Source organism: Lytechinus pictus, chromosome 8 (genome assembly GCF_037042905.1).
Source record: "Lytechinus pictus isolate F3 Inbred chromosome 8, Lp3.0, whole genome shotgun sequence".
Lineage (NCBI taxonomy): Eukaryota > Metazoa > Echinodermata > Echinoidea > Temnopleuroida > Toxopneustidae > Lytechinus > Lytechinus pictus.
In genome coordinates, this window is record NC_087252.1 from 10,680,437 (window position 1) to 10,700,412 (window position 19,976).

The following is a 19,976-nucleotide window of genomic DNA, read 5'->3' on the forward strand; positions in this document are numbered from 1 at the left end:
GTCTCTGACGGGAATCGAAGCCGGGCCCCCAGCTTAGAACGCCCTAGACAGCTAGCAGCCGTCTCTTTCGAGGAATTTTTTAACATTTTTTTAAATTTCTCCTCGTAGACAGACGGCTCGCTATCGTGCAGCCACCATTAGGGGGTTAACGATGCAACCCCCCCCCCCAACGGGGCTCATTGATTTTTGTCTTTATTTCATAAAAATATATAAAAGGGAACTGTTCCAAAATAAAGATTATTATTCCGTTTTGGCCTGAAATGCCCCAAAACGGGGGAAAATAAGGGGGGGGGGGAACAGTGACTTACTTCGGCTGTCGCGCTACTTCACTTTCCTGTTTTATCCGAACTTAAATACATAAGCATATGGCCATTGAGTCCCCTGTACAGATCGAGCTACAACTTCGGTCTCTGTATTTGGTGAGTGTAGCCAACGGAGTTCAGATGAACAACCAACATAACAGAGACCGAAGTTTTTTTGGTCTTGGAACGCCGGTGCCTTAACCACTAGACCACAGAGACGGGGTAGTGGCAAGGGCGACCCCGATCCGATTGACCGTTAGATAAACAGATTTTTGACATTATAGGCCTACCAATTATAATTTTCTTTGTCGGGTGTAGGTGGGTTTTGAACAAATGACAAGCCGCCATGTCTCAGCTGAATCAAAGCTATTGCTTAGATACGGTACACGTATGGGAGAAAGTATACAAATGTGATAAATTATACATGTACAACAGCTTTGTAAACTCTTTTATTTAATTATTTTTGTGAAATAAAGGGATGAAGAGAACAATGGTATGCGTAGCTTAAATCAAGGTCCCCAGAGCTATCTGCCCTTTGGAAAAATTGGTGATGCCGAAAAATTGTCTATGCCGGGAATCGAACCCGGGCCCCAGCTTGGAACGCCGGTGCCTTAACCACTGGAGCACAGATACGGGTTAGTGGCAAGGGCGACCCCGTTTGGATCAATCGTAACTCTTTGCAAGACAGCACCAAACGTTTCATGGCTCATTCAGGGTGACCACACGTCCCGTATTTCCCGGGATCGTCCCGTATTTTGCTCCTTTGTCCCGGCGTCCCGACAAACCTTTCCCGGGACGCCTATTTATCCCGTATTTCAGAATATTGATAAAAATGTAGTTCATACTTTTAAAAGTGATGAATTGTCATTAAATAACCAACAGATGACGGAGCAGAGACAACAATAAAATCGATAACTGTAAAATTTTGCAATTTCTGCGGTGATTTTCTTGCTAACCCAATACATTGCAAACGAACTGGCCTCCTGCCTCTGCGTGCCAGGCTTGGCATGATCGGAGCAGATTCTCAATAGTGCAAACAATCTCACATGATAAACAGTTTTCCACCAAAATAATCACAAAATCGGCGGGAAATTGTTATAATTATATTATGGATTCTCAGATTGGTGATTTGGAGATGTAATCAGAAGAACAAGTTATTGAGTTTTCATAACTAGATCTAGTTGTTTCAGCTTCGTTTTGAGACTTGGTGTGTATGATGCCGCGATGTTTCATCTAATTTTTAAGTTTGACAATGTTTCACTTTCAAATTTTATTCATTTCTAAAATATTTTAGTTTTTAAAAATTTCAAAAATATATTTAGAAAACACCAAATATCATGATTTTTGTTAGATGATTGGACTTGCTTGAAGTTTGAACTTTTTTCCACTTTCTTTCTTTTCTATCCTTCCTACTTGCCTTTTTTGTTCCATCTATCTTCATTTCCTACCTTTCTTTCCTCCTTTCTCTTATTTTACTTTTTTAAAATTCAATTTCCTTTTTTTTCATTCTTTCTTTCCTTAAACTTTTCTTTGCTCCTTTCTTCCTTCCTCCCTTTTTTGTTTTTTCTCTCCTTCCATTATTTTATTCTTTCATTCCTTTTTTCCCTTCTAGTTATTTCCCCTTATTCTTTCTTTCTTTTCCTTCCTTCCGTCCTTTCTTTCTTTCTTCCTTCCTTCTTTCAGTCCTTCCTGTTTTTCTTCTTTCATTCTTTGTTTTTTTTCCTTCTAATTCTTTCTTTCCTCCTTTTTTCTTACTTTCTTTTTGTTCTCTCCTTTACTTTGTCTTTCACACATTTGTTAATCTTCCCTCTCTTTCTTATTCTTTCTTTTTATATTCCTTTCAAAGTAACTATGACGAAACATTTTATTCTCTCTTTCTTCTTTTCATCCTTCTTTTATTCTAATTTTATTTATTTTTTTCCCTTCATTTTTCTTTTTTTCTTCTTCTCAATTCATCTCTTTTCTTTCCGCATCTTTTCTTTCTCTCCTTCATTCTTTCATTCACCCTCCCTTCCAAATCTTTATATTTTTTTTTTTCAAAAAGTCTAACACTGTGTAGCCTTCTTTGTTGATCTTTTTCAATCGTCCCGTATTTCATTTTGTGAAATCTGGTCACCCTGGGCTCATTGTCAGTGGCGTAAAAAAAATTCGAGTGCTAAATATGACGTATCGGGTACAATTTTTTTTAAAAAAGAAAATAAATCATAAAAAATCGAAGCGAGCAAGCAAAATGTTCGACATTTTCATTCAAGAAATACAAGTTTGTGATAGCCATACATATTCAAAACACGAGATGTTCTGCATAATATGAAAAACTTACATTTGTGACCAAATCTTTTATGACATGACCTTTAACCCGGACGTTTAATAAATACCATGTGATCCATATATTGACATTTTACTTTTCATTACCTTCAATTTATACCAAACATGGTTCGTTGAGTTCGTAAAATAGAAAAATCATAATTTAATAAGAGGAACGTAAAATGGCAGGTGTGGCCAGTGGCGTATAAGGGGGGGGGGGGGAAACGTGACCCCCAATCGGCCGCCAAGATGAGGGGGGGGGGGGAGAAAGAAAGAGGAAGGTAATGTGTTTTATATTGCATAATATAATAAGACATAAGAAAAGTTTTTTTTTCATAACTTTATGAAACATAGTTTGCTTAAGGCCTTAATAATCACTCCCTGTGCTCGCATTGTCTATTTAATGAACTAAATAATACTGTTTAATGAGATTTTCATTTGCTTTAATTCAATATAGAACATGATATGTTTCATTCTGTAAAATGGCAAAATTCTAATCAGAGGAATGTGAAAAAAATAGCCGTGGTCTATGACCCCAATAAAAAAGCCAGACTCTTTCGGGTTCTCTGAAGAAGATAGGGCCTACCCTATACGACAACTTTGAAAAAAAAAACATAATGCATTCATACCAAACTTGACAGCCATTCCATTTTTTTTAAAATTATATCTACTCGACTATAAGGAGGAAACAATATTAGAAGAACGAGGTACACTCAAGCATGCATGAGATGTGCACACTGTCCGGTTTCAACGCTATTTTATGTGATATATATATATATATATATACACACACATAAATACATTTGATAAAAATGAAATTCCTTATTTTTCTTTTTGAGAAAAAAATATGATTTTACATCAATTCTTTACGTATTCTTATTGTCGAATTGCAACAACAAAAAGACAAAACTGTCCTGGATAACTTGTGCCCCGTAAGAACAATAATCTAGAAAGAATATAATTTTCATTGAACAATTAAATGAGAGGTTCAAGGAGGAAACAAGGTTTGAATTTTAAGGTTCACCTAAGAATACTGTAGAAACTCAGTGAAACTATTATTTCACAACATGCATTTTTGACAGTATTAAGCATAAGTACATCTTCTTTTCAGTTGATTTTCAATCTTTTTTTTTCTCACTGTTTGAAGACCAAATGACTATTTTTTTTTACTACTGTCAGAGATCCTTCACAGGTCACGTGTTGTTGATTTTCGGGTGGCTTGTAACATTACTAAGCGCTGTGGCTTGAGCTTTACACCAACATGATCAAGCGTAATAGGGATGAATAAAACGTTTATTTCCGAAATCATTGTTCACCATGAAGATTAAACTGTTGTCACAACATTATCATAATACCATTTCAATGAGCAGATATTGATCACATCATAAGGTCATGTATACAGCACGATTAAAGCATTTTGTTTGCGTTCTCACAAAAACATTATATGATATTCCGGTTTGATGTGAAAAAAATACAAGCAAACATAAAAGTGAACCAGAATTAAAAGAAGTACAAATTCAAGATGTTATTAACAGTAAGCCTATATATTTATTGAAATGATAATCGTCGCAGCCTCTTGGCTAAAATACAATGTACAAACATGTATGCAGAGTGGAGAATAATTATGAACACATGATTGAAAAGAAAAGGGGAAAGGAAGTAGAAAGGATAGAAGAAGGAAAATTGGAGAGTAAGATAAGAAAAAGGATTTATTTCATAATGATAAAAAGCTCAATATAGGCATACCCGAATGATAAAAGAATCGAATATTTAGAAACTAATTAGAATCTGAATAATATATCATATCTTTAATCTGAGAAATATAATATTATTTCAAGTAAATTGTTATAATTACATTATATGCATGATAATATGGACCAGTAGGAGGAAGTGTTGATTTATTGATCTGTAAAGGTAAACAAAACATAAGTCTAAAGCAATCAATTTAGTTAAACTAAGACGATGAAATAGGCTGGCATACTGGATAAACATTTATCATATATCACATGCCCAAGAAAAAACAATCATATTAAAGGAGTACAAAATTATGTTATCAGGAATAGGTCGTTATCAGAGTACTGATTCAACATCTTTTACCATTTATATACACACAGAAAAACAATCACCAAAAATGGATTGAAATTATGTTATCAGGAATAATTATCAGAGCACTGATTAACATCTTTCACCATTCATATACACACAGAAAAATAATCTAATCACAAAAATTGATTGAAATTATGTTATCAGGAATTTATGGTTACCAGAGTACTGATTAACATCTTTTAACATTTATATACATATACAGAAAAACAATCACAAAAATTGATAAAAATTATGTTATCGGGAATTGATCATTATTAGATCACTGATTAACGTTTTTTACCATTTATATACACACAAAGAAAACCAATCACTAAAATGGATGAAAATTATATTATCAGGAATTGATCATTATTAGATCACTGATTAACATCTTTTACCATTTATATACACACAGAAAAACAATCACAAAAATTGTTTGAAATTATGTTATCAGGATTATTGATCTTCATCAGATTACTGATTCATCATCTTTTACCATTTACATACACACAGAAAAAACAATGACAAAATGGATTAAAATGATATTATCAAGAATTACGAGCCCCACCCATTAACCGCCCGCTATCTTACGCCACCCGTCCATCTTAAACACACACACCCACTCACCCACCCACCCATATATTTAGTTCGTTCACATCCTACGCCACAAAGAGCCACTTCACGGAGCAATCTGACTCCTCCTACCAGCATTCGGACTTTCCAAAGACAGTAACTCCAGCTTGCTCAATATGGATGCAATATAAGATGACATTCGAATTACATACACACAGTGCCGCATGTACTTGGCCCCTTTGATAGAGGAGAAATCCAAGATGTATATAAATATTCATTGAAATATGGTAGTATAAATGAGTTGTAGTAGTAAAAAGTGAAATTTACAACTATTTACATAATATAAATTGTACGACATCGGAGTATCCACAGTGTAAAATCGTCTTCACACTGTTGAATTTTATCAGTTAAACAGTGTGAATAATATATTCTCATGGTCCACACTGTGTGACAATGTTATTTCCAGCTGGACATGACTTTAAGAATGACAATAAAGTTGCATAAAACGTGTGCATTGATTTTCATTGGTAGTTTCACATTAATAATTGGGTGATATTTCTAAAAACTTTTTTTTCGTTTTTTGTTAAATAAAATTATATACAGCATACGAAATAGGCCTAGTTATCGGGCCGTTGCAGAAAAAAAAACGCAGCAAACAATCAATGAAGTTCAAGTCCCAAAATAATATTTAATGGATTAAATCACGCTGCATCTGATTTATTTTGTTTTATTATACTTGATATAAATAACATATACAAATATGTGCATAACCTAATAATATTTTTCGAGTTTTCTTAAGTTTGCACAAGCTGTTATAAGACAAGATGCATGCGAACCTCTTAACCAGACCTTTGAAGAGATGGGCTGTAAGCGGAATTTAAAGTAATAGCTATATGGAGATAAGACTTAACTAATGTATGGAATTTAAAATATGAGGTACTAAGAGTAAATGAAATGTTCAATAAGAGATACTAAAAGTTAAGAGATATATTCGAACTTACATTGCGAGCGATCATTATTAGAGTACTGATTAACATATTTTACTATTTATATACACACAGAAAACCAATCACCAAAAATGGATTAAAATTATGTTATCAGGAATTGATCATTATTAGATCACTGATTAACATCTTTTACCATTTATATACACACAGAAAAACAATCACAAAAATGGACGACAATTATGTTGTCAGGAATTGATCATTATTAGAGCACTGATTAACGTCTTTTACCATTTATATACACACAGAAAAACAATCACAACATGGATTAAAATTATGTTATCAGGAATAATTATCAGAGCAATAATTAACATCTTTCACCATTCATATACACACAGAAAAACAATCACTAAAATGGATTAAAGTGATCATTTCACTTTGTCCTGATTTAAAAAATTCTCATTTTGGTTCTTGAGAATGGGCTTAACATTAGGCTTATAGTGTAAAAATACCATCCCAAAAGTTTCAAAGTATTATATCCACAGGATCAATTTTAAAACCTTAAAGATGTAAACCAAAGTTTGAAAATAATTGGGAGTTGGTTTCAATGACTATGTGTATACAGTGAACCTGTGCACCACAACACACGAACTCTAGATGAACACAGCATGGCCTACATACAGTGTGTACTAGGTATACACTGAATGTTCAGTGTAGCTAATAGCGTGTGTGTGTAAATAGGAGATACACACAACTGAAGGCAGTCAACATAGCCAACGGACATTTTGAATTGGAGTAAACTGGTCATAAGCTTAACCTGTCTACTAGACGGTTCTCAAAATCAAGCTAATAAATTGCTACTTGTATCTAAATTAGAGTTTTTCATTCTATATTGTGGTTTGTTTCAGGGTTTTTGAGGACAAATACATGCACTCATACACATGTTTTGTCTCAGTTTGAGAATTTTTCAAAACAGCTGCTCACAAAGTTAAACGATCCCTTTAAAACAATGTTATCAGGAATTGGTCATTATTAGAGTACTAATTAACATCTTTTACCATTTATATACACGCAGAAAAACAATCACAATAAATGTATTAAAATAATGTAATCAGGATTATTGATCGTCATCAGATTACTGATTCATCTTTTACCATTTACATACACACAGAAAAACAATGACAAAATGGATTAAAATGATGTTATCAAGAATTACGCGCCCCACCCATTAACCGGTCGCTTTCTTATGCAACCCGTCCATCTTAAACACACATCCCACGCCAGAAAGAACCACTTCACAGAGCAATGTGACTCCTCCTACCAGCATTCGGATTTTTCAAAGACAGTCACTCCAGCTTGCTCAATATGAATGCAAAATTACATACACACAGTACCACGTGTGCTTGACCCCTTTGATAGGGCATAGGAGAAATCCAAATTTCATTTGAATATTCATCGAAGTATGGCAGTATAAAGCATTTATCATATGACAATTATTAAGGGGATATTCATTTCATTGAGTAGTAATAAGTAGTAAAAAGTGAAATTTACAACTATTTACATAATATAATCTGTACAACATCGGGGTATCCACAGTGTGAAATCGTCTTCACACTGTTAAGTTTTATCGGTTTAACAGTGTGAATAATATATTCTCATAGTCCGCACTGTGAACACATAGTGGTAGCACTGTGTAACACTGTTTTTTCCAGCTGGACATGACTTTATGAATGACAATGAAGTTGCATAAAACGCGTGCATTGATTTTCATTGGTATTTTCGCATTAACAGTTGGGTGATATCTGTAAAAAAAAAATCCCTTTTTTATATAATTATATACAACATACAAAATAGGCCTAGTTATCGTGCCGTTGCAGAAAGAAACGCAGCAAATAAGCAATCAAGTTCAAGTCTCCAAAATAATATTTTATGAATTAAATCACGTTGCATCTGATTTATTTTGTTGTATTATACTTGATATCAATAACATATACGAATATGTGCATAACCTAATAATATTTTTGAGTGTTTTTAAGTTTGCACAAGTTGTTTTAAGATTTGGAAATTGGAATTGGAATTGGAATTGGAAATTAGAGCTACTGTATTCTGAGTAAATAGATATATATGTGATCAGCCACTCCAAACTAAATTAAGTGGCCCAAAATGGATTTTGAGATTTTCCCTGCGCTTAGAAAAGCATGTCATAGGCTTTCAAATGATATAACTAATCAAAATTTAGGCTGTGTAAGAGTTAAGCTATACAATAATGAAACAAATGAGAAGGCCCTTACGATGGAGTTAAACGATACAGGAAATTTACAATAAAATATGTTACTGGTAACAGGTAGGCTATATTATATTTGCATTAAGAGCTTTCAGAATATAAGGAATATGTGGTATTTACAATAAGAGCTACCATATGAAGAGTAAATGGACGAGTTATACAATGAAAGTGTGGTTAAGAGTAAAGACTGTAATGCACAAATTAAAATATATATTTTAAAATAAAATTTACAATAAAAGCAATTTGAGATCATGGTGATATGAAAAATGCACAATTGTAAACAAATACGCTGCATCTGATCAAGTTTGTATAACATAATGATATTTATGTTTCGAGTGTTTTAAGAAGGTTTTTGCATAAAAGCTGTTATAAGATGAAATATATACTCTAATGAGCTAATAAGTTAAGAGATAAACGTAATTTGCATTAAGAGCGACCAAAAGTTTAAAGATATATAAAAACTTACAATACAAGCTTTGACGAGTGAAGCGTTATTTGAAATTCACAATAGGAGCTGTTATGATTTAAGAGGTTAGGATTAATTTTGATTTTCTTTTAACAGGAGCTATAAACAATAATACAAAAACAGCTACAAGCAGATGTATGTACGTGAGTCAAAAGATTTGTGACATTTACAATACGAGTTATCGAAATAAGAGATACAGAAACATTTAAACAATAATTATGAAGAACATATATATATAATTTACACTGAGGGCTACTAAAAAGGGATACAAGTCATATATACATGGATGTAAGTTACAATATGATCTGCTAACAGTAATGGAATATGTAAATTTTGCAATTACAGCTAATGTACTATAAGTAAATAAATATAGCTGCAAACAAACAACAAGTGGCTCTAAATCAATTTCAAGATTTTCATTGAGCTCAGAAAAAGAATGTATTAAGCTTTCAAAATTTATCAACAATAACCCTCAAATATTCTTGACTGAATGCAGAGGAAATTCAGCAAGCGCTACAAAAGAAAAAAAAAATAGAAAGCAACTTTTTGAGGTTCCAGGTTCAGTCAAGGAAGAGATGGGCATACTGTGGTATCGCTTATGAAACGTTCGGCCTTTTTTATGTTCACTCTAAATTTACTCCAAATCGAATGGTCCTTGATTTCACTATCAATGTGAATGGGAAAAGCTAGTGAAAATTTTCCCTTTTTTTTAGAGAGTAAGATATACACGGTATATGATTGTGTCAGACAAGAGTATATTCTGATTTTTTTTCTTCATGATTATAATGACATTATAAATTTAAATATAAAATACGCAATAAAATTATACTAAAGACAATTTTGCTGTCATAATTCTTATAAGACAATTGTTTTGCAATCATTAGCATTGTATTTTAGAATGGACTAGCAGACGCTTTCTGCAACTTTCAGAATTCATTAAAAATATCCGTCAAATCATGATGGATAGATGATAGAGGTCATTGTCGAAAGTCGGTGGATCAGGACAACACCTCGTCTTAGGATTCGAACCTGACATTTATGTGGTTTGTCCAGAGTCCATGACGACACTGCTGTTTTGATTCACCGATCGTTTGATAAATGCTGCTTTGTCATTGAAGGAACGACTTTTGACAAAAGATTATCTACGTTATAGAAAACTCCTGCGAAGTAATTGCTAAATCTCATAAAGTTATTTTCATATAATCCATGAGGTTAATTGCTAATTAACCCCTTAATATTGACGCTAGTATCACATCACGACACATTTTGTTAAGATGAAATTAAGAGGTGAGCTATCCCCTCAGACATCCTCTGGTTAACCAGTTGACTCCAACTCTCGAATCTTCATACATTGGCAATCTAGTTCCAGAGGTAATGGTTTAGCATTCTTGAGGTCAATGAAACAGTCGCTTTCTATTTAGGACTATTTGACTCAAGGTCTATCACGCGCTGAGCAACGCTGGTCTTAGAAGAGATGGCCACTATAAAATAGTAGGAATAAAATTGGAAGATTGTGTCTTACTTTCTGAGGGATCACATACAATCGATCAAATAAAAAGATATTTCAGTTTCAGTTTGGTTGATTTTTCTTATCTCACAAAATATCAAATATAATGTAACGTCCATCAAAAGACAGTAAATCATTAATAATAAAACAATACAATACTTCACCATTATTCATAATAAATAAGATAAATGTTATACAATAAACGTTCAGATTGGAGACATATATATCAATAAGATGAGGGTATGAAGGATCAAGCAGAGCTTGTAATTTATAGTTTTCCTATTAATAAAATTATAATTGTCAACTTGTTTTGATATCAATATGTTGATATATATATATCAATATGCTGAATAAAACGATATGCCAAAATAATCATTTTACAATAATTTTTTTTTTTACAGGGTTATAAGCTTGTTCTCTATTTTTGCACATCTTAAGTTTCCCGAAAAGTTTCTAAATTACTTTAAGCAGCCACTTTGGAACCATTTTAGATTCTTTAAAACAATCATTACAGGTTCTTTTGTACAGAAATGACATTTCAGGAAACATTTTCCCCGAGGGTTCTAAATATAAATAATGAGGATAAAACTATATAGAGGCACTCACCACCATGCAGGATGGTCTCTGTTACATAGCTCTGACCAGCATCTTTCAGGGCTTGATGAAGCTTCTCTACCTGCTCACTAGGTCGGGCTCTTCGTCTCCACTCACTTAGCATCTCAACAAAACCTGATCTTGAGATTCTCTTAAACGACGAGTCTTGTCGATTGAGGTATTTCTCTACAGTCGAGTCTGAGAAACCAAGACGGCGGCCTAGCGGGATTGCTTCGCTTTGCTTGAGAATCACATCAGCCAGGGTTTCAATGAGATTGTTGGATAAACAGCTCATTCGCCCTTGCCTGTGTAATTATAGAAAATCCACAACGTTCATAGAAACTTTTATAATTGCATAAATAAAATAGTTTTCTTGTAATAGCTTATTGTGTAAGTTTAATGCATGCTAATTCAATTTTCGCGGGAAGTGGAGGGTGGGGATTCGCTATTTATTTCTTTACCCCTACCCTTTCCTGGTGTGTTATCGATTTGTCATGCATTCGATTGAGTACTGTTTTATTGAAAATGCTCATCATATTGATCATCACATCACTGTTTTATCATTACAATAACGTGTTCTATTTGATATGCTGTGACTCTATTTGTAAAAACTTTATTTTCGCTCTCACTATCAAATGTTAAAATATGTAATGAAATCCTTCAGTTGTAGAAATCACCACGCATGCATTTAATTATTTTTATCGAAAGCAATTAAGCACTTAAAGACGAAATATGTTTGCCGCAAGGTCTTATTCCAAATTAAGTAAATAATTTATTGACAAGCAACTTACGAGTCCCTACGATTGGCCGCGTAATCCGGTTCATCTGAAAGAAAAATAAATACAGCAGCAGTAGTGGTACTTGTACCTCTAGTAGTAGTAGTAGTAGTAGTAGTAGAAAAAGTAGTAATTCAAATTGAAACAAAAAACATATAAAAAACTATGATAAAAAAACAAGAGTTGATTATATAAGTGGCAAACAATATAAAAGAATAAGATATTACAAAAACTACAAAATACAAAGAGCAACCCCTTAAACCAAACATTTGTAAATCTGAATATGGAGGAATTGCCAAAAGCTAAAGACGCTTACCAAGGGCAGTCCCAGAATAAGATTTTTGAAACATACATTATACAATGTGAGAGACAGAGAATGAGTGATAGACAGGCAGAAAGGGGGTAGTTGGAGAATGGAAAAAGAAGCGATAGATGGAATAACATGAGAATAGAAAATAAATAGGAAAAGTTGCGTAGGAAGAAGAATATAACCAAAAAAAAACCCATGCTATGTGCATTAATCCACACGCAGTACATAAGCCTTTTGTTAATGTTTGAACGCTGACAATGAAAGACATGATTAAAGTTTGAAAAAATAAACATGTTAATGAAAATATGAAATGATAAGTCTGATTACGATGACACACTGACTTACATGTACTAGGTAAATATATTAGGCTAATCATCATGATATTTTTCGCAAAATCTTTATTAATGGGGGTGTGATATATATATTTTTTTAATGGTGATGGTTGCCAATCTAGGGATACCATACAAAAAAATAATAAAGTGCCTATACTTTACTAATCTAAACAGCTCTAATCAAATCATTGTTGAAAATTTTCACCAATACCTTCTATTGCTATGTTGAATTCTCTTACTGATGTGGCCTCGTGTCCTTCCTGTATTGCAATGCGAATGATCTTCTTTCCCTTTTCCTCCGGGGTAAACTGAAGCATGAACTTCAGAGGAGTACACTGATGACCACTCAAAACACTTTTGATGTGTATCTTCGTTGGAGAAAATAATATACAAAAGAACTATACATGTAAAATAAATCAAGGCAATATTCTCAGTTATTGTCATGATATCATAATCAGTGGCGTACCTAGGATTTTCTACAGGGGGGGGGGGTGGGCAAATTCGTCCGCCCAAAAATTTGACAAGCAAGCAAGCAAAAAAAAAAAAAACAAACAAAGGTCTTCAAGCTCGTCAAGGGAGGCAGGGATACGTCCTTTACATGGGTTGTGACTCGTCAGGGGGGGGGGTAGGCTGTCCCCCCTGCCCCCCGTAAGTACGCTAGTGATCCTAATGAGTACGATGACTATATAAATGATTAATTACTAAAGCGAAGGTAAAAGCGGAACAATGTCAGTAACACATCACTACGAGGATTTGCTGGGTTTGTAAGGTTGGGAGTGAAGATGTAGAATGGGAACACATCTTGAATGTAATCGATTAATGGATACTGATGCATCTAAAAAAATTGCAGCTATAATTAATTCTATATTTATTAGAAATCATTTTAAGCCAACATGAGTGCCATATTTGAATTGCCTTGTAAATTCATAAGGATTCACAAGCTATCATTCCATGATAATAGATATTGAAACTTGTAATAAACGCCATACCTTTCGTCTGTGTTGCTTCGACTCTTCATGACAAATAACCTCCAGGTGTTTTGCTGTTAACCCTATAGAGAATTTGAATCCCTCCTCGACTTGACAGTAAGGTACAGAAGAAGCCAGTTCCGTCTTGATTATATCCTGAAACATGCAAAAGATTGACATTTGATTCACAATAATTCCTTGATAATTCATGACAGAGAATAAAGTGTTAAAATAGTTAGTAAAAATGACCTTTATCGCAGGGTGCTTCAATAAGATGCGCCACTTTTTTTAATCAGATTAAATCCGGTAGTATTTTACAAAATTGATTCAGAGTAAATCCTTTGTAGTTAATGGCAAGTGTAAGCAATGATGAGTTGAAGGCTACTATCACTTATCCATATAAGGCTCTTAATTGACTTTTATGGTAATATCAATACAAGAATACTTAATTAGATTACTGCTTCATTCTTTTTATAATATCCGGAGTTAAGGTGTGCCATCGTCTTTTTAACGTTGCAGCAGAAATTATATAAATATTTACGAATAACGATTAATTCAATAATATTGCATAGAAAGTTCTTTTTTTCATGAACAAATTTTCCAATTTTGCATAGATTGAAATATCTTTGTACGCCGGTAATATTTTGAAAATCCTGAAAAGACGCATGCGTCAAGATGCCAAAAAATGGTGAAAATTAAATAGAAATACCTGATCATATGTATTGTATGGATAGATTATGTACACGTGTATAGATGGTTGCTGTTCCGGTGTCTTCATAGTGGGCTGGAAGACTAAGCATGTCAGTTGAAGTTCTCGAAGATTCTTTGAAGACACAGCCAAAACTTCAATATGACGCGTACAAAACTCAATCGTAGATTTTGAGATTCGTGAATCGTCAACAGTCAGCATTCTGCGACCGAATTTTCCTGAAGTTTGGAAATGGACGTGTTGTTAATTCTGGATCTTCATTAAAATTTGGTTATCGCGCTAAAGTGCCGGGAAGACGAATATATTTCAAAATCAGACATTTCTCTTTTACATCAATTGAGTATTTTCTACTTAACTATGCATACATTAGTTCTGTGGAAGTGAGTTCGAAATGATGCGGATTCGGTGCAGATATTATCCTAAAGGTTCTTATCCTTATGAGGTAATTGTTCACCTGATGAGATTGTGGCCGTCAACGGAATAACTTTGGGTCAAACTTGACCTGGTGTGTGTTTCATAAAGCTATTTGTAAAATTACGCACAACCTTACGCACGACTGGAACATGTTTTTAGGTCATGAATCAAATATACAGGGATATCAATTAGCTCAAGAAAGGATCACCAGTCGTGCGTAAAATCATTCGTATCTTACGAACAGCCTTATGAAACACCCACCTGAACTTCTAAGAGTGGATACATTCTGATTTCAAACTACAACCAAGGTGAATTGGACGATTTTCATGACTAAATTCATACCTGACTCGGTCTTGGTGTACAATACAACAGAAGAATCGTCGTTTTGTTCCCGGAACTTAACACAGTGTGGCAGTACTATCGATGCCGGCTTGAGAAGTTCTTGATGGACAGAAGTCTCGATGACCGGAGTAATAAGAACTTCATCGTCGTGTATGGGAATTCTGGGAGTATTGCGGATTGATACGCGAATGGTGACGGTTGATCTCATTCCTTTCGGAATAGCCCCTTCAGGAATAGATACAGTAACTCCAAGTTCATCGAGGGTCAGCCTTCCTTTCTTATGATCAATGATGCCGTACGAGATGAAAAATGGATACGTTGAATGACATGACAGGCCTTGGAGGGGGTGGGTCAATATAACAAAAATATATTAAAACATACTATTTTGTTATAGATGATTCTTTTAAAGAGTTTCACAATGAAGTGAAAATCGTCAGAGGCGATGTACGAATGAAACGGATGTTTTAAAGGTTCTATGACACTTGCTAAGGCGAGAATTGCTCCAGTGTAAATTCCAAACACTGATAGAATGACTAACCCCAACCCTGGATTTAACGCTATACTCTATCCTAAACCCAATCCTAAGCGTGTATCATTTTCCATCGAGGCAGCACCCCAGGTGATGTGGAAGATGTGTAAAAGTTGAAAGATGTATCCAAATGACCTCCATTCTTTAGTGAATTTTTTTTATTGTTTTGCTTTTAAAATTTCTCTGGACCAATAAGATTTGTAGAGAAAACCTTTTTTTTAAATTTCAAATTTACATCAGCACCCACAGTAAAAAAACATCGATCCCAGGGCCCTGACCCTAAGCCTAACATTAAAAACTATTGCAACTCTAACTCTATATCTTACAGGATATATAGCCCGGAACAATTGTCGCCGGAGCAAATGTCGTATCACCGTTGTGGTAAAAGCGTTACCTTTTTCTAAGAGTTCTGCGCAATTAAAACGAAAAGCCTGAGCTACAACCAGAAGCCTCTCACGAGTTCCACCCTTGTTGGCCCATTGTATCAGCAGTTGCAGAGCAGCAGAAACAACCATGTGTGGTGCAAAGTCTACAGATGTGTTAATTATCTCCATGACGATGGAAGGCTGAACTCCCAAATGACGAATTAAGACGAGTAGATCTGAGTCAGACCGAATGAGTTTTGCTATTTCATCATAGCCTCCTGACAAAGAAGAACAATATTTGACACGATTATGATGCTCATATTTACATAAATACAATTGAAATGAATATGGAGGGTCTTGACATAGGACTTCATAAAGGGGATTCAAGGCCCGGTCCCACAGCACTTGCCGATGCATAGCGGATGTAAAACGGAAAAAAAAACTTGCCATCCGTTGAAATACGCTCTCTCCTTCGAGCATCCGTCATCCGTCAACTGTGATTTCATCCGTGCAAACAGTTATGAGCTGCACAAAACTTTCAGAACGGATGAACTTTCCACCGTGTACGAATGTATACGCGAAATAATACGAACAACTATGTCCGTTTTCATCCGTTTAACGTCCGCTTCATCCCCTCTGCATCCTCGCAACTCAGATCCACTGAAGCTTAACAAGGGAAAGAGGGACGAAAGATAATACATGGAACGTCTATACATCGTTAGTAACAAGGGAATAGAAAGGATGTAAGTGTATGCATCTCGTAAATAAAGTATTCAAAACCCCCGGTACCCCTTCGGATCTTATGTACACTTACGTACACTTATGTGCACTTATCCATGCTTATTTATAATCCACCTCCGTCCGTTTTCATCCAAAAGATTTCCGATGAACAACCGTTTAACATCCGCGGTACTTATACCCACGTTTATTTTTGAAATTTTTTGGAACGGATGAAAATGGATGGAAATTTTGCTCGTCCACTGTATCCTTTATTAATGTGTTTTGCGTCCTTCAGCTAGTGGGACCAGGCTTTTAAGACTACCGCAAGGAAAAAAAACCGCTCGGCTGAACGGAAAATTGACTCAGACTAATGCATTTCAGTTTCAACCAATATGCCCATTCCTGTAATATGTGAAGTACACTCGCCATTTTGCTTTAGAAGAACTTAAAATGAGAACGTTTCTGAAAATTCATTCACAGGTTGCATAGGCTAGTAAGTTAAAGAGAGATTTAAAATAACCTGTTTTGTCACCGGTGATGTTGTACTTCATTATAAGCTCGTGGAGTTCAACCTCCCTTAATCCTTCTTGTAAGCCATCATGCCACATGAGAAGGATTTGCTTTGCTGTAGCATCCAGTAATGAAGGAGTCTGCTGAGTGACGAAACCGACTATGCTGATGTCATCAATGCGAAGGGCTTTCCCAAGTGAACATGCTATTTGTAAGGTTTTGACTTGACGAGCCACACTGCAAAGTTCTTCTGAGTTTGGTATTCCACCGTGTTGATCAAGATCCTCATGCGTTTCCCCGTGCTTACAAGAAGGCCCGAGTGGATCATTATCTTAAAAAATATATAATTATGAGAACAATAAATAATCATGATTGATTTGGACTTGGAAATATAATTCCATACCTTTTTTGCTTATTTTCCAATTACATGCTTCCTATTCAATAAAAATAATACATATTTTATCGTTATACCAAGGCCTTAGATATACAGTGCGTTAAAAAAAAACACTTTTGAAATTGCTGCCAAATAAAAAAATGTATCACTTTGGGGGAGAAGACTTATATATTATACTATATTATACATATACATATATATATATATATATGTATATATATATATATATATATATATGTGTGTGTTAAGTTATACATGTACCACAGCTTTGGCAACTCTTTTATTTAAATATTGTGTGAAAGAAATGGATGAAGAGAACAATGGTAGGCGTAGCTTAAATCAAGGTTCCCCAGAGCTATCTACCCTTTTGGAAAAATTGGTGATGCCGAAAAAATGTCTCTGCCGGGAATCGAACCCGGGCCCCCAGCTTTGAACGCCGGTGCCTTAACCAGGGCTAGGGCGACCCCGATCCCACTAACCCATCTCTGTGGTCTAGTGGTTAAGGCACCGGCGTTCAAAGCTGGGGGCCCGGGTTCGATTCCCGGCAGAGACATTTTTTCGGCATCACCAATTTTTCCAAAAGGGTAGATAGCTCTGGGGAACCTTGATTTAAGCTACGCCTACCATTGTTCTCTTCATCCATTTCTTTCACACAATATTTAAATAAAAGAGTTGCCAAAGCTGTTACATAACTTAACACATTTATATATATATATATATATATATATATATATACATATATATATATATATATATGGAAAGCCAATAAAATAAACTTTTAAATGACACCAAAAAGTGAGAAAACTATTCATGCTTGAGTGAGCACTACCCACTGAAACAAAGGGTATGTAAATTAGTCTGGGCAGGAATAAGCCTTCCAATTTCTGCCAGTTTTTAGAGGCGAGTCCATTGGAACTTGAATGTGTTACAATTAATGATCAATCGTGATCAATTGTGGCTGTTTTTAGCAAATCTAATGATTATTAAATCGAAATTTATTGCATGAGTGAACAGGAATTGCAATTTTAGTGCAGCATTTTAACTTTTCATGTGGATCTCCACATAGTATTTATGGGAGTCATGAGAATAGGGGATGAGGTAAGGATTTAAATGGTTGATGAGATAAGGGTCAACAGAATATTTAAAATGCTACACTAAAATTCCAAATCTTGTTCACTCATGCATTTAATTTCAATTTAGTAGCTCGTGTAATTTGCCTTAATAAGAAACTTATCTCATTTGATCATTAATTTAGTATAAACTCTTCACTTTGCAAGTTCCAAAGGACTCACCTCTTAATAAAGTGGAAGGTAAATTCATGCCCAGCCTGGCCAAGCCTAGTCTCTCGGGGGGTGGGGGGAGGGGGGGGGGTGAGAAGGAGGGAGGGGATGGCTAGATGTTCTTTTGACCCTTATCCCATTAACCTACTTCACCCATTTAAGTCCTTATCTCTCCCTCATACTTTCATGTCCCCTATAAACACACGTCTGAGATCCGCGTGGAAAGTTAAAATGCTGCACCAAAAGTTGCAATTCATGTTCACTTGTAATGCATTAAATTTACATTTTATAACTTATGAAATTTCATCAAACAACCAAAACAAGCGATCGATCATTAATTATTATCACAAGACCCTCAACTTTGCAAGTTCCAAAGGCAAATGATCCGCCTCTCAAAAACTGGCAGAAATTGTGAGGCGAATTCCAGCCAAGCCTAATTTTCATACCCTTTGTTTAAGTGAGCAGTGCTCACTCAAGCATGAATAATTTTCAAACTTTTTGTGTCATTTGAAAGTTTACTTTATTGGCTTTCCAGAAAATTTGAAACTTTTTCCCCAAAGTGATATAGCTTTTTGTTTGACAGCCATTTCAAAAGTGTATAGTTTTTTGGGACGCACTGTAGATGGTCGGATCAACTAATGAATTGCTATAGATTATAGAGTAGCATAAAGGAAACAAAATAATGGTGTTATTTATCTGTAACTTTTTTCATACAAATAATTCTGTGACATCATTTGAAAATGATCAGGTTTAAAAATTTGCATTGAAATAATATGTACGAAATTATACCTCTCGAGTGACCGTCGAATAAATATTGCAAACTAGAAGTATATTAAATAGAAGATCAAACCAATGTGCAGGTAGGGCCTATACATGAGGCGAAAAAGTCATAAAGAAGAGCGTGAAATTTCGAGCGGTTTCGACGTGTCGATAAAAACAACAGGAGGCATTATGCCCACCCCGGTAAGTTATCAGAAATCAATTGTATCATCTCGATAACCCATATCCCAAAACGATTTTATTTCGTTTCTGCTTACCTGTTTCGGAAAAGTCAATGATCTCCATCTTTTCAGGTTCGCTTTCGAGCTCATTGGGCTTGGTCATTTCCACAACATTCTGTTTTAGATCTGCAGATGTATCTTCTTCTGAAATAAAATAGTTCCTAATACATCAATATTTCATTCAACTTGTAAATAAGTACTACTGAAGATAGTTTACATTCATAGTTTACATTACATTATAGTTTACATTACATTTACGACTTTTTA

General features: G+C 34.7%; 1 protein-coding gene across 1 annotated transcript in view; it reads right to left on the reverse strand.

Annotated features, from left to right (window-relative positions):
* Nucleotides 1-9,736: 9,736 nt before the first annotated feature.
* LOC129267237 (uncharacterized) overlaps nt 9,737-19,976 on the reverse strand; it is a 32,863-nt gene continuing 22,623 nt past the window's right edge. Inside the window, exons 13-22 of the mRNA XM_064103269.1 lie at nt 19,746-19,853; nt 17,045-17,365; nt 15,834-16,082; nt 14,911-15,246; nt 14,155-14,372; nt 13,467-13,601; nt 12,689-12,845; nt 11,851-11,884; nt 11,072-11,364; nt 9,737-10,439 (exon numbers count right to left, since the gene is read on the reverse strand). Coding sequence (XP_063959339.1) covers nt 10,372-10,439; nt 11,072-11,364; nt 11,851-11,884; nt 12,689-12,845; nt 13,467-13,601; nt 14,155-14,372; nt 14,911-15,246; nt 15,834-16,082; nt 17,045-17,365; nt 19,746-19,853 — 1,919 coding nt within the window. The 3' untranslated portion in view covers nt 9,737-10,371. The remainder of the gene's footprint in view (nt 10,440-11,071; nt 11,365-11,850; nt 11,885-12,688; nt 12,846-13,466; nt 13,602-14,154; nt 14,373-14,910; nt 15,247-15,833; nt 16,083-17,044; nt 17,366-19,745; nt 19,854-19,976) is intronic.